The sequence below is a fragment of the Pimephales promelas genome, chromosome 19, assembly GCF_988280905.1.
Source record: "Pimephales promelas chromosome 19, fPimPro1.hap1.1, whole genome shotgun sequence".
Classification (NCBI taxonomy): domain Eukaryota; kingdom Metazoa; phylum Chordata; class Actinopteri; order Cypriniformes; family Leuciscidae; genus Pimephales; species Pimephales promelas.
Window position 1 is genome coordinate 616,797 of NC_142787.1, and position 16,467 is coordinate 633,263.

Sequence of the window (16,467 nt, forward strand, 5' to 3'; positions counted from 1 at the left end):
GGGCGTGGCAACGCTAGGCCGCGACACCACGTGACTGTCCTGCATTTAAAAGAAGAGAAGAATTAAATTGTAATTTGAAGTTTTTTTTATTTGGCATATTTAAAATAAAATAAAAAAATAAAAAAACTCGTTCCTCTTATATGTTTAATTTAAAAAAAACTTTCTGAAAACATTTTACACAATAAGGTGACAGTTATCTGATCTCATGTTATTTGGTACTGTGTATCCATCTCGGCAATCACGTTCCTTTAGATAAAAAAAAAAACACTGATAATAATGATAATATCGCCCAATTATGATCACCACGATTTTATTTGACCTTAAAGTACCCATTTCATCAAAATTAACCATTATTTTTTTATGTTCTATATGTATGAATAATCCGTACTGCATCCGCCATGTTTCATCAGTTGTGTCTCTTCACTGGCATTCACAACTTCTCATTGGATACTGTAGGCTACTGTTTTAGAAATAAACATACTAATCTTTTTATTTACATAATATATGTGTATAGTGTGGAAGTATGTGATGTTGGATGCAGCCTTCTCTGATGGCAAGGGCGGGGCTATAACCTGTCACTCACATGAGATCAGCCAATAGCAAACAACAACTATCCAATCAATTCCCCACAGACACAATCAAGCCCCGCCCACATGTGTTCTTGCTCCAGAAGCGTTTCACTCGATATACGACACAATAGAGGAGAAAAGACCAGTGCCTCAGATACTCTCCTGAAAACTAAAAAGTCTGTTTGGTTTTGTTTATAATCTCATGCTGACATTGCAGTTCTTCGTCATCATGAAAGTGTATTATCTGCATGCGTTTTAAGGCCATATCAGTAGTCAGCAGTTATGGGTTTGGCCTACGCTAATAGGGTGGAGTCCATCAGCAGTTGTGGGTGGGGCCTATGCTAATAGGGTGGAGTCCGTCGGCAGTTGTGGGTGTGGCCTATGCTAATAGGGTGGAGTCCATCAGCAGTTGTGGGTGGGGCCTATGCTAATAGGGTGGAGTCCGTCGGCAGTTGTGGGTGTGGCCTATGCTAATAGGGTGGAGTCCGTCAGCAGTTGTGGGTGGGGCTTTTGCTAATAGGGTGGAGTCCGTCAGCAGTTGTGGGTGTGGCCTATGCTAATAGGGTGGAGCCTGTCAACAGTCGTGGATGTGGCCTATGCTATTAGGGTGGAGTCCATCAGCAGTTGTGGGTGTGGCCTATGCTAATAGGGTGGAGTCCATCAGCAGTTGTGGGTGGGGCCTATGCTAATAGGGTGGAGTCCGTCGGCAGTTGTGGGTGTGGCCTATGCTAATAGGGTGGAGTCCATCAGCAGTTGTGGGTGGGGCCTATGCTAATAGGGTGGAGTCCGTCGGCAGTTGTGGGTGTGGCCTATGCTAATAGGGTGGAGTCCGTCAGCAGTTGTGGGTGTGGCCTATGCTAATAGGGTGGAGCCTGTCAACAGTCGTGGATGTGGCCTATGCTATTAGGGTGGAGTCCATCAGCAGTTGTGGGTGTGGCCAATGCTATTAGGGTGGAGTCCATCAGCAGTTGTGGGTGTGGCCTATGCTAATAGGGTGGAGTGCGTCAGCAGTTGTGGGTGGTGCCCTATGCTATTAGGGAGGAGTCTGTCAGCAGTTGTGGGTGTGGCCTATGCTAATAGGGTGGGGTCTGTCGGCAGTTGTGGGTGTGGCCTATGCTAATAGGGTGGAGTCAGTCAGCAGTTGTGGGTGTGGCCACAAAAGCTACAATCTGCAAATGGCTTGTTCTCACACTGCTTACGATTAATGATGATTAAAAAAAGAGGAGTGGATAGATTTTTATCTTCATATGGTGGTTGTGTCCACACACTCCCAACACACATTTATGTTCAAACACCATTTCAAAGTGAATTTTGAATAATAGGTCCCATTTAAGGAATATATGTGAACGCATGAGACTAAACACAAGCTCATGCAAAGCCCTTTTCCAGCAAAACTGATGAATGGTGCGCTCGCTCACACTAAACTTTATTATTAAAATACATTCCGCAAATAACAAATCATAATATATCCAAAAAGTAAAATTATACAGCCTACATTAGAAATATAAGTGATCTAGCAAATGATATTCTGTGATGCAGTCTCAGTAGTAAAAAAAAATGTCTGGAGCTTTTATATACTGGAACATTTATTAAGAATGAATTATGGATCAAAAATATATTGTTGGCCAAGCCTGATAGCGGTAGGCGTATTAATGAGACTCTGATGACTCTCATCTGCGCTTCACCTCATTCTCTGAGCGCATGCATCAGTGCCACGTGAGCGTATTGTTCCTCTTCACAGAGTCATCAGCGGCGAAACGGCCCCTGGCTCCCAGCACAAAAGCTCAACTCAGCAGCTGGTCAGCAAATCACAGACCAAAGCTTTAAAACGTGGATTTGCTCAATAAGCAGTGCAGACCAAGGCCACTTCAAGTCCATGGCACTCACAAACATGACCAGCTCTGATAAACAAACCATAGCAAAAATATGTTCTAAGAACGGTTTGCAAAAAGTTATTCTGAATGTGAATGTACAAAAAAAGATCTTGGTTATATGAACATTAATGGAACATCCTTTGTATAATTCTTCAAACGTTACTTTCTAATGTTTTCTGAACGTTCTGAAACAAGGAGTAACATTTGAAAACATTTGAACAAATTAACGCTTTACTAAAATGTCTCAGAATAAACACTTCATATACAATAAATAAAGTTTTTTAAGTTTTTGAGAAAGTTATTAAAGACCAGATAACTTTGAATGAACGTTGTACTAACGCTAATATGGTTCATAACTTTAAGATAAACTTGAGATTGTTCACTGTTAGTTAGTTAGTTAAGTTTTTTCACATTATTTTCTTTTCATTTTTGTTTTAACTATTATTTTCCCCTGCTGAATCTAAGACAGTTTAAATTGGTTATATTTTGTAATATGGGTTCCACAAGACTAAAAAGAAAACATGCAAATGTCCAGTTCTCTTGCAGTGATAATAATGTTAAATGTTACAAATGTTAACCTTATTTCTACTCACAACATAACATTCTTTGAACATATATTTGTGGTAAAAGTGTTGTGTTGCATTAACTACACAAACACCACAGTAAACTATGGTTAGCTACTTTGACCAAGTGTTGTGTTACTGTGCATTACACAAATACCAGTAAAATGCTTCTTTGCTAAATGCATGGTAATGTTGTTACTGTGTTTTAACTACAAATAAATACCACAGTAAAACTTAAAAAATGTTTATGTGGTTAAAATGTGGTAGCTAACTGATTTGGTTTCTTTTACTGACAGGATCGAGCTACAGTTACTGTGGTAAAATCACATTATTATAAGCCCTTTCTCATGTGAGATGTTAGACTCGTCATATCCAAAGTTAATCATAAAGAAATTTCAGGTAAATCATCTAACACGGAAATGTTATTGATGAAGTCACACGAATCTCTATGATAGTACAAGTGAACAAACGATTTAATAAATAAAAAAAATCAACAAAGTGGGATAAGAGAAAAAAGAGAACAGTTTTAGGCACAATTGGTTGCCCTGTGTGAAATACAGGCCTTATCGGATGCCAACAATAAGTCAAACTCCAATGATTTTATTGATTCTGAAGAAAAAAAGTGTATTATAATAATCAATTTAGTGAATAATTTACACTATTGATGGGAAATGTCAAGGTATCTTGTTAAACATATTGAAAATAAAAATCTATTTTATTCTGTTTTATGTGAGCATTTTAAAAATAATATAAACTTTGTAATAGTGTTTTAAATGTGTTCAGATATTCCTTATTGTTTTAAAAAAAAGTAACTATGGTCAGTCAAGCAATTACCGTCCTAATATGCATTTTAACTTATTCTGTAAATGTGATCCATGTGCGTTTGGAACGAACCTGTTGAATTAATTCTAAAATTCACTCATACTCAGAAACTCACTTGCACGGTAATGCTGCGTGTAATCTACAGGAAGAGTCACCGAATGAATCAGTGAATGAATCTTCTTGGAGAACCGAATTGAACAAAATCTGTTAGTGTTATGGTTCTTCTTATTATGGTAATAGTTTAGTAATCGAGGAAATTCTCCCAATATTAGTCATGTCACGCACGGAACGACATGCCTTGGCTTACTTCAGTAGTTTGGAGTAGATTCTCAATTTTAAGGAATCGACACAAGTTTTGGGAATCGACACCTTTCTCCCCCTCCCCCTCCCTTCAGTTTTCTCCCGCGGTGACGACGAGACGTGACGTGTGATGTCCAGTTTTACGAGAGCCTGACAAGAAGTTAAATGGTACGTTTACACCTTATTTAACAATTTTTAATTATCATAGCATAACAGGATGAGTTATCCGAACCTGTTGATGAATACATTCTTTGTTTTGTTTTTGGCCAAATGTACATGTAATGGAAATCATCTAGCTCCACTCATTTGTTACTGGGGCGATAGAGCGCGTTCGTGACAACACAATACTATACTAACATTACAGGCGATACATGGAGACCGGGAACAACTGCAATAGTAGTGACCACCCTATTCATATAATAGTGTCACTAACGTTACATTAGATCTGGCTTATGGCACTGTTACAGTAGGCTAGTCATCTAAAAACATAACAGAACACTTACCGCAGCCGCAGGGGATCCACCTTGCCCTGTCTGTGATATCGATGGGTTGGCCCTTCAGCACACGTCTCATGGTCCGTGTGGCAAATTCCATTTTTTCAAAATAGTCGTCCTCAGTGAAATGTACTGAGCAAACACGATGGTCCTTTATGATCTCTTCAGGTGTGTTTGGATCTAAAGTGATATCCAGTGCAAGTAACTTAGCCATGCTAGCTGGAGCCATTTACATCCAGTCTTTGTGCTAAGCTAGGCTAGCGGCGGGTGCGTCAGACAGAGTTACAGCACGCACGGAGATGAAAAAGGTATGTATGGACTTATCTAACTACGGTGGATACGTGAATAAGCTAAAGTCCCAAAAAGTAGGCGTGTTCCTTTTAAATTAAATTGTTCTAAAACTGATATTTTGTTAATTGACACTTCAATTAATGTTAACAAGTGTAACAACTTAAATCTTGCCATGGACAATAGCCCAATTTCTCCTTCTGTCCAGGTGTAGAATTTGGGTGTGATTTTTAATCTTCCAAAAAAAGTGTCTTCACAATATTGCCAATATTAAACCTTTTCTTTCAAGGCCCAATGCAAAACGGCTTATTCATGCCTTTATTACATTGAGGGTTGATTATTGTCATTTACTTTTTTCAGGGTCTAACATCAAATTCTACTGGCTTCCAGTGCACGCATTGGTTCTTATATGAATGGACTTAAAACTTATCTCTGGAGTACACACAGTATATTAGTGCCATCAAATCAATAAATCACATCTAACACAAATGTTTCAGATATATATATAAGAGTTCAGATGCAAAAGCCTCTAAATGCCATTTGAAATTTTATTCTTTAATGATTTTTTTTTTTATCAAACTTGTATATTTAAGTTCAGTAATTTCACTAATAGGTAATTATCGTTGCCATTTAAGTGAAATCACTGAACTTAAATATACAAGCTTGATAAAAATGATCATTCTAGAAGAAAATTTCAAATGGCACTTAGAGGCTTTTGCATCTGAACTCTTCATATATACACACACACACACACGCACGTTTAAAATATAAACATAATAAACACTTATGTTAAATGTGATAAATCGCGATTAATCGCTTTGACGGCACTAATACACACACACAAGATCATGTGAGACGCCACAGGTGGAATGCATTCAGAAAACAATAAACAAAAATATTAGTAGTGCCACAAGAACTGTATTTACTCTGATTATTTCAAACAAAGAAAGGAAGAAAACTAACATTACAATCTACAAAAAATGCAATATAGAGCAGATATACAGCAGTCATATAAAAGCAGAGACACAGTGCTGAAAGCAAAAGAACAGAAACAGTAAACCCTCTACGGCAGTATGAAGGAAACCGCTCTTCTGGGAGTTTTGGCATTAGCAGTCATTCAGTGTCGCTCATGGTTTCATTCAGGTCCTCTCTGCGATGTTCGTCACTCAAACAGCGGTGGTTTTATTGGTGTTTGGCACAGAAGTTGAAGCAGTTACCCTCCATCATCATCTGCACTTATTTGCAGTGACTCCCATATGTCACCTGATGTTGGACATATGTACAGAAAACACAGCGTCTGCACAGAAAGCATTCAAACAGGGATGTGAAGCCAGCTAACATGAGTCGAGACACGCGCGTGTATCCGAGATCTTATTCCACTTGTTTGCTTCCTTCTGACTTCTGGTCCAGCCGGCTTTTACTGCTCTTCACCATATAAATAAAGTATGTGAGCGTTTCCTTCTCGTTGACTGGAATATTCCGGAAGTGGCGGCTCACAGTCTGGAGAAGAAACACAAAAACACATGACTAACACAAGCACACTGCTGCATGCTGGACTCCCATTGGCTGACGAAGCGTGTTCCTGAAATTGCACTATTATGCTCTCTTCACTAATTAGGAAGTGTTTTGACAAAGTAGTTACACTGTAAAAAAGTATTATTGCTGTGGATCAGACGTGTGTGTATATAAATACACTGCTGTTCAAAAGTTTTGGATCGGTAAGATTTTTAATGTTTTTGAAAGCTCACCAAGGCTGCATATGTTTTATTAAAAATACACAGCAGTTAAATGCTGTTCTTCGGGACTTTCTTTTCATTAAAAAAGTTTTCAACATTGATAATGAGAAATGTTTCATAAGATCCTCATATTAGAGTCATTACTGAAGGATCATGTGACACCGAAGACTGGAGTAATGATGCTGAAAATTCAGCCTTATAACAGGAATAAATTACTTATATTCACTATATTTTATATATTATATACACTATTCACATAGAAAACAGCTCATTTACATAGTCATAATTGACTGTTTTTTGTATTTTAAAATCAAATAAATGCAGCCTTAGTGAGCAGAAAAGACTTTTCAAAAACATCTTACAGATCCAAAACTTTTGAACAGCAAAGAACAAATCAGACAAGTGTTTGAAATCGCTCAACACAGCAAGCGGTTTCCCCAAATTTAACTGAAAATGCAACTTTTAATGATTTCTGCAGTTTCAAAATTAGTCAAGCCCCTAAATAGATTCCCTCACGACAGCAAACATCTACAAAACCGGTGTTGTCTCATCAATCAAGGGCTTCATTAGCTGCACCAGGTGTGCTTGAGCTAGAACACATGAAATCACATGAAGCCATCTGAACTGACTAGGTTTGTCTGCAAGTTTGAAATATAATAAATATAAAAATATAATAATAAGTCAAAAGAAAGGTCCAACATGATATAAAAAGATAGCGAATTGTGCCCTGAATTACACATATGATGTTTGTCAATTTAAAAGATACATTTTAAAGTAAAGAAAGTCGCAGTTTGATGTAAAACCGTTGAGGTATAAGACTGTGAAAATACGTAATTATTACAAAGACTACAAATCCCAAAGGCGCACATTGTCTCTCAATGAATGAAGCTAACTTTACTGAGGCTAATGTCTGTCATTGTTTCTATAGTCTTACGTTATAATCGTAACGTTACGCCGTCATACCCAAGTGTTTTGTACCAGACTGCACACACACGAGCAGCGGATCTCACTCGTTGTTTCGCTTCCTGGGAGATGTAGTTCATCCAGCGATTTTCACATAAAACTAATTGTTACTCTTCTGTTTTATAACAAACTGCGACGTTTTTGACTTTCAGAATTATCTTTTAAATTGACAAGCATCATATGTGTAATTGAGGGCACAGTTCAGATGGAATAAAAAGATAAGTTGTCTCTCGCCATTGACTACCATTCATATTTTTTCCGAAATAAGGTCCCATGAGCCGGAAGCGGAGGGGCGGGACTTAGGCTCTCTATATCCTCCGGCTCTGCAGACCTGCAGCGTGAGGAAGGAGAGATGATGAAGGACCAGGAGATGCTGGGAGAGAACATCATGGCGTCAGTGAGGAGGCTGGAGCCTGGACCTTCCACAGGACAACGACCCCAAGCGGTCCTCGTCCTCCACCCAGGCTTAGTTTCAGGAGATGCAGGGGCAGCACAGTCTCCTGACTCCAACACCTCTGGAGGGATGTGAAGGCGGCGGCGGCAAACACACGAATATCCCTGAACCGGCCATTGCTCATGAGGAACGGGCTCAGATCCCTCAGGAACAGAAGCTGTTGTCTGGTTGCAGCAAATGTGTGTTCTACCAAGTGCTAAAGATGATTGCCATCAAGGGGTTGAATAATTTTGAGACTGCAGAAGTCATTAAAAGTTGCATTTTCAGTTGTATTTGTGGAAACCGCTTGACACGTGTTGTGTTGAGCTATTTCAGTTACTTTAGTTCGATTTGTTCATTGCAAACAGCTGAAAGTCTGCAAATGTTGTCAATAAACCTGATTTGCAATGGGGGGTTGAATAGTTTTGCAGCACTACAGTATATCACGAACATGTATGGTATTGTTACCGTGAGCATTTAAAAACAGTCAACACCCGAGTTAGCAAACTTAAAGAAAAAAGATTTCTTTAATGAAAAATTCATTATATTCAGTTTTCGGCGGTACCTCTGCTAGCTGGGCTTTGTTGAGTCCAGGTCTGGTCTGGATTTTGTAGTGCCTCTTGTAGCGTCTCAGTGTGTTGACCTGCAGCTGGAACAGATCCACCTGACCCAGAACACACACACACACATCAGTACAGTCACACACACCATCACTGCAGCAATCCCAGCAGCCTCTGCTGCATCACGCTTCTGTTGGGTACAGAAATATTCTTTCCATAGCGATTTTAATAAATTCTGTTTCAAGTTATGAACCAAACCAATTAACAAAGACGTGAATCACAACATTACAAACCTTGATTAGAAGCAAATCACTATTTGAAAATTGGATGAAAAGACGAGACTTTTCATTAGTGATTTCGCTGTTAAACAATTATCACAAGATTTGTTTCAATGTTTTATGTTTTTTCATTGTATTATGTACAGGATTTTTGAATTACATATGACCTAAGATTTAATTGTTCAAAATGACAGAAGAAAATAAACTAACAAGATGAAATCATGTGGGCTGACGGGTCTACTAAACCACAGTCCACTGGATTAACCCCTCGTAGCTCACAGTAGAGCCGTCTTCGGTATGTGGAAGAATAATTCCCCCGATTGCGAAAACGAATGGGATTTTCAGTACGCGTCACAGCACGACAAACGCCGATTCAACCTGTCGAGTCGGCCAACGGGATAAAACCCGACGAATGCGTCTGAATTAGCCTTAATGTGAATGTATTTTAAGCCTAGCCTTCGTAAAAATATAAAGCAGACCTGGATTTGTAAATAAATGTTAGTTTCGTACTGAAAGCGTCTGTGCGTCAGCAATAACAATAATTACATGGCTAATGACCCAGAATACATCTGAGGAGAGGAAACCATTTTAACCGCCCAGTAGCAGTGAATCAATGCCATTGGTCTCTATCAGGTTCAGCATTAATGTGCCACGTTGACCGCCTGCCAAGAACAACGATACTGGTGACATATCGGCAGAAAGCCTCTGGTAAAGTGGGATTTGAGGACCGGAACTAACGGTTATGCATATATAAAGATTTCCTGACGAGCTTATTGTCCGGTTAATGTTGTTAAGTGGATCCTTATTTTGATATTCTCTTCTGTTTCCTCCACTTCGTTTTAACGCTGTTTAGTTTTGGCTTCATTACTAAACGTGTACTCGTTTCCGTGCCTGCTGACAACAGCAAGTGTAACACTTGTTTATATAGTAATAAATAAATGCCGATAATACCACGTAACGTATCAGGCCACTCAACATAACCCCTAGACAGCCCCCGTCATGAGTGTCTGATTACGGAGTAATCCACCGTTTGGTAGAGGAGGGTCAAAACTGACTTTAGAAAGATGACAGAGTCATTATTATATTTTTACACAGAGATTAGTAGTTTTATAAGTGAAATCTGTTGACTTTAGCCATCTTTGTTTCATTACATGCCAACGTTGACTGTTCAAAAAATGGTGAAAAGCACTTATTTACTTATTTATAATAACTTATTTAGTTGTTTTGCCAGAGTTTGCATGCCTCTAACTAAAGTAATAGTTATCTTAAAATCCTTTTAGATTTTGGTTATTCATTTTACTATCTTCATTTTAAAGGCCCTCGATGGTTTAGTCCCAGAGACAGAGATGTTAATGCGGCTCCATGAGTAAATTGTACAAATTTTCATGTGCCAAAACCCAAATGCGAGTCACTTTGTATACTTTTAAAGCTCTCCGAGTGCCAAAAATACACGGAAATGCTCAAGTTCAGGCACATTAACTTGACCTAAAAAGTGTCTTTATAATAATCTATATTTGAATCAGTTTCAGGGGAATTTAAAGAAAGGATTTTGTTTGTTTTAACAGCTTCAGAAGTCCAGTTCAAATACACAGTATCATAATTATGTTATATATGATATTGCACCATGTAGGGTCATATCTTAAAATGAAGATCACAAAATAAAAGTTTCATAGGAACAAGAATCTTAAATTTTTTTAACATTTTAACCCTTGTTGAATTAAACCTCAATAAACGTGTTGTCTTCGGCACTCAGAAAATCATTGGAGATGCATTTCCAAATTCAGTGTTCTTCTACTTGAAACAATAACTATCAGCAGTTTAAGAAGTTACCAACATTTGGGTTTTTCGATCAATGAAAATGGGTCAAATTCAACAAAAAATACTTTTTGAATTTGAAGAGGAATATCTGAACAACAAATAATGTTCACACTAGTTTTCTATTAGCTCAATTTCATATATTATACCTGTCTGAGTGCCATAAATACTCTTTTTTTTTAAAGCTCCATATATTGCAGCTGAGCAAGGTGACATAGTGTTGTCAAAAGTACATCAATTGTAATTCTCAAATCCTGAGAGTTCTTTGTCATGTTGAACATCATATGAGAGACATCATACTCAAAAGCACAAATTTGAACTGCTCTAATACAAGATACATATATTTGTATGGTCCTGTGAAGCAGACAAAAACATGAACATGATCACGTGGCTTTGCGTGGTTAAACGACGTACATCTATTAAAACTTAGGGTGTTCTCTCACTTTTGTGACATACTGTATAAACATGTTTTTGAAGCACTGATCATTGCAGCCAATCACAGACGTATCCGATGAGCGCGTGAGCGACGGCCAATCATGGGCGTTAATGATTCCGCTCAACAGCTCAAAGTCTCACATTTCTAAATTTCAGAATCGACTTGGTACCAAATTTGGTACTTTTGACATCACTAAAGTTGACCCACATTTGGTCTGTGACCACTGAAAATGTGTTTATAATTTACGAATTTACCCATGGACCCACATTAAGATCTCCATATCTACAGGATTGAACCATACAGGGCCTTTAAAATGAAGATAAGTAAACGTTTTTTAAGAACCAGAATCTAAAAGAGCTTTTTCCCTGTTTTTGAAGTGTCATTGTTGGCATAATGCAAAAAGATTGCTAAAGTCAACCGATTTAACTAATAAACCCACCAATATCTGTGTAAAAATCCAAACTTTGCGCAAGGAACCTCGAGTTGAGACGTTTGCAATGTGTGCGGCTAGACGTCTGACCGTCCCAACACTACTGACCCACTCTGCTTTTCTCAGTCTTTACTTTAATAAACATATTAAATAGCCCTGAAAGGAGAGAAGATTTTAAAGAGGCCATATTGTGCCCTTTTACCAAGGCTTGGTGTTGTTTCTGGCTCTACTAGATCAGGTTTTCCTGCTTGAATGTTGATTATTCTCCTCATATTCTCCATTGTTGCGGCTCCACTTTTCCCAGTCTGTCAGTAACGCTCTGTTTACTTCCTGTCTCTATGAAGCCCCTCCTTCTGAAAAGCACACTGTGCTCTGATTGGTCGGCTGGATCAGTGTGTTGTGATTGGTCAAGTGCTTTGAGTATGTTTGGGAAATGTCCCGCCCCTTTCCATAACCGCCAGTTTAACACACTACTAACTAACTCAACCAGGCCCCGCCCCTTTATTCTGCGTATAAATTATTATAATGAGGAATATTGTGACGTGTTCGTTCCCGGAAGAAACACTGATATATTACCTCGGGGACTTCGACATCGTGATCAGGTGACTCTCCGCCGTCGTCGCTGGTCTTCCTCTTGCGTTTGTTGCGAACGCTCTGGATGAAGTTCTTGTGGAAGTCACAGATGTACAAATGCCGAACCTACACAGAAAACAAGGATTAGGTGTCTTTAATATGCAGGAAACTGGACTCAAGCACATATTACCAATGACATTTAATGACATGACTGTCAGTGACACAGTTTAGAGAAAACTATATTATGTTTACATGAAGACGCCTGGAAGTGAACACTGACAGGACAAACACATCATCCAATCAGCATCAGATCCTCATATTAGAGTGATTTCTGAAGGATCATGTGACACTGAACACTGGAGTAATGATGCTAAACATCAGCTTTGATCACAGGATTAAATCACACTTTACTATATATTCACATAGAAAACAGCTGATTATTATACATAATAATAATAATAATAATAATAACACTTCACTGTTTTTACTGTATCTTTGATCAAATGAATGCAGCCTTCATGAGCAGAAGAGACTCTTTTAAAAATATACCAAATAGTAACGTTAGTTTCCAAACTTTTTACCAGTACTGTAACTTACATGGAGAACAGGCCGATAAAATGAAGTGCTATACATCATAATGAATCTGTATCGATAATTCCACAGAAATGACAATTGAGAGAAGCGGCTTACGCTCTTGTCGATGTCCAGCTTGAGTTTCCTCTGCGAGATGCTCTTCTGGATGCGCTTGCTGAAGGACGCGTTGCCCGCCGGACGCCCGCACCGCTCCCCGTCCTCGATCAGACAGCAGCTCTGCCCGAAGAACGGCGGCGCGGGCGGCCCGTCGTGGCTGTCCTCCTCCGTGCTGAACCCGTTCATACCGGGCAGAAACGACGCGACGTCAACGCAGCTTAGCGAGCTCGACGCGCTGCGAACCAACGGACGGAGAATCTCAGCAACACTGCGGACCCGGGCCGCTAAAGATCCCGCGGCTTCACTGGATCACCGGACTCGGTCCCGCGAGCAGAACCGAACGTGAGTGCGCGGAAACTGCGGATCTGACGCGCGCCGAACTACCGAGCAACAGTAGAGCTCATCTCAACAATGTACGTCGTACAATGAAACATGTCCTGAGAGAAACCGGAAGCTGTGGCTTTGAACGCCCATTGGTTGGTTTCCGACGAAGGCGGACCGCCAAGCTCGTGTCTTTGATTCCGATTGGCTATCGCGCCTGTCTATCAAACTTAACTTCCTGATCGCTGCCATTGATGTCATGAAGTAACGCCTCAGTGCTGCCAGTGCTTAGTGCACTTCAAATGACTCACTCACACACACTTTCGACTCTTTCATGGAACTTCAGTGACTAAAACCGAATGTCTTAGTATGAAATTAAACGACTTTTTCTTTCGAATAGCCTATCTTGACGCGTTAAGGATACGCTGTGTTGTTTGAGTTATCCTAAAAAGCGCTATCGTCATCGAGATAAAGCGAATAAATGGGTTACCAACTTTTAAAGGGGAGGAGAATGCGTTTTCCATCTTTTGTTATTGACATCGGCGGAAGAAAAACACTCAAAAAGTGCTTTATTCGCGGTCAAACAGTGTAGGTTATTTGAAATTATGTTATTCATCAGTCCTGTGATGCAAAATCATAATTTCACCAATCCTGTAATAAAATATTGTATATCATCCTTAAAATTCAAGACAACAAAAGTTTGTTGAACTGTTGTGGCCTTCATAATTCTCTATTCAGAATAAGACCACAACACTTTTACAGTAGTGTTGGCACTAAAGGAGAAGAAAAACATGATACAAATGAAGATGACTCCAGTAATAATAATGTATAATGTGCCATCAAAACCATTTTAATGCATCAGTATAAAAACACCAGCATTCCCAAGATCTCCCCCCAAACCATCAGATTCAACAAACAAAAGCTGGTCTTCAAAAATTCAGCTCAAAAGTACAGCATTAGATTTCAGTCCGATCATTTTTGCATGTGCTTTTGACACAGTGGTCCACCAGAAACAATAATAGCAGAGCAATCACTCATTTTAGGAAACCCTTTAGTTACAAAACCATCAATCCTTGAAAATGGGCTCTGAAAGTGCTGGACAGATCAACTTTAGGAGAACATTTAAAAGTGCTTGAGAGATAATCTGCAAAAATATTCAATGGTAAAAACAGGTTAAATAATTCAACGACACAGTCTGGGTTTGAAGGCACATGGACTGGGTTCAAGTTTATCTGTGTGCGTCAGGAACCGAACGCTGGGACATGAGGCCGTCTTTGGGCTGGAAGCGCTGATCGATCATGCAGAACCCGTGTCTGTAGCGGGTCATTCCACACTGTTGATGATCACACGAACAGGACCGGATATCTTAGACTTTCTCTAACAGAAAGCATGTACAGTCAAACCAGCATTATTCAGACTCCTTCAACACTTCTCAGATCATCAGTTTATTCGCTATAGTTTAGCTAATGGTGATAAACATGAGCAGAACTCAGTGGATATTTGACTGGTTTTGTCCGTCCTTCTGTTGGACTCACACATGAATTATGTTGAATATCTGTTCAATTTAACTCCACAATTAGATAATACCAGTTTAGCTCAACCAGTGACCAAGCAAAGCTTCATGTTGTTCAGTGTGTGTGTAATTACAGAAAACACACTTCAGCAGAACATCATCAGCTCAGTGGAGGAGTCATCACTGTAGTCGCTGTATGAAGAATATTTAGGTGTAATACGTCACAGTTTACTTTATTCTGCTCTCCTCACTTACATTAATGAACTATAGTGTCCTGATCACACTAGTGAAACACTATCAAAAGTTACATCTGGTGTCTGAATAATGTTTTGTTTGACTGTATGCCATTGAAATTTCATCATTCTAGTTAACAGGGTCGAAACACCTTTAAGTTTTTGTAATAAAATATTATGTCCACAAAAAAAAAATCTTTATGTACATATAAACAGAAGATGGATAATAAACCACACACATTTCTGTGATCGACCCGGATAAACGGGCAGGTTAATAAAGGGAACATTCATCTTGGCCTCTCCTGAAGGATTACAGCAGTGTTTGCAGGGCGGCGCGCGCGAGTGTGTGTGAGTCAGGAATACACAGATCCGATCACATCTCGGCAGGGATATGGACATCTGAACCGATAACTGATATATCGACGATAAATCTAAATCTCCATATCAACTTTTCGGTATCACTTTACATTAAGGTTCATTCGTTAAAGGAGAACTCTGGCGCTAAATGAACCTTTGGTCTAATAAAACATCAGTACATAGTCAACCGTTCTCTGTGATCTGTTTTCATGATAATCAAATGTAAAGAGTTTTGTCTCTAAAAACTGTACAACGCTAGTACTGGGGGCATTGACTAAGTAACAGTGTTGTAGTACTCGAGACTCGGACTCGTCTCGGACTCGGTCTCGAGACCATATTTTAATGGTCTTGGTCTTGTCATGGACTCGTGTGCATTTGGACTCGGAATTGACTCGTACTCGAACATTTTTTTTTTAGGACTCGGACTTATTCCCGAGTCCACTCGAGTTCAATTCAAAATATTTTTCATGATTATTAATGTATGTTAATAAAATATTTCTTTAAATTGATTGACACGCCCAGTGATTGGTGATTTTCTAGTGCGCAACTGCGCATGACAAATTGTAATAAAATTACTTTTAACACCACCTACTATGTGGCCTTTTTACCCTAAACTGATCATATTTTTTAAACTCTAAGTAAATTCAGTAAAATAAAAAAAAAAGGATTTCTCTAAGTAAATAAAAGTAAATTAGGTAATCAACCCTCACTGGTCTCGGTGTCGACTCGGACTCGACTCTCTCTGGTCTCGGTGTCGACTCGGACTCGACTCTCTCTGGTCTCGGTGTCGACTCGGACTCGAGTGAGGTGGTCTCGACTACAACACTGCTAAGTAAAAAGAAATCGCTAGTTTATACCACTAACAAGGCTCACAAATATCCCCACACTAACACAGTAACATAATGAGGGTCCATACATGCAAAACGAAGCATTGAGAACTTTGTAAGTGTACAGACTGTTTAATAAGAAGATACTTTATGAAGACAGTTCACTTCGCGTATACAGACAGGAGCCATCTTAAAAAACAGTCACGATAAGTTCATACAGTTCAGATCACTCATGGTTCGACTTATCGAGACTGTTTTTTAAGATGGCTCCTGTCTGTATACGCGAAGTGAACTGTCTCCATAAAGTATCTTCTTATTAAACAGTCTGGACACTTACAAAGTTCTCAATGCTTCGTTTTGTATGTATGGAGCCTCATTATGTTACTGTGTTA

The 16,467-nt window shown here is 39.2% G+C and overlaps 1 protein-coding gene across 1 annotated transcript; it reads right to left on the reverse strand.

Annotated features, from left to right (window-relative positions):
• Positions 1-5,812: 5,812 nt before the first annotated feature.
• sap30l (sap30-like) lies at positions 5,813-13,283 on the reverse strand. The gene is made up of 4 exons (XM_039663515.2): positions 12,825-13,283; positions 12,138-12,260; positions 8,608-8,706; positions 5,813-6,410 (listed from the first exon to the last, which is right to left on the reverse strand). Exons 1-4 carry the CDS (start codon positions 13,008-13,010, stop codon positions 6,282-6,284), a joined length of 537 nt encoding a protein of 178 aa, XP_039519449.1. The 5' UTR covers positions 13,011-13,283; the 3' UTR covers positions 5,813-6,281.
• Positions 13,284-16,467: the final 3,184 nt, after the last annotated feature.

What these genes read in the sequence shown, in the direction of transcription:
- sap30l (XM_039663515.2), bottom strand. Translation starts at nt 13,010, where the DNA reads ATGAACGGGTTCAGCACGGAGGAGGACAGCCACGACGGGCCGCCCGCG. An exon ending in ACGATGTCGAAGTCCCCGAG is followed by an intron (nt 8,707 to 12,137) that starts GTAATATATCAG and finishes GTTCTGGGTCAG; the next exon opens with GTGGATCTGTTCCAGCTGCA. An exon ending in ACAAAGCCCAGCTAGCAGAG is followed by an intron (nt 6,411 to 8,607) that starts GTACCGCCGAAA and finishes TTTCTTCTCCAG; the next exon opens with ACTGTGAGCCGCCACTTCCG.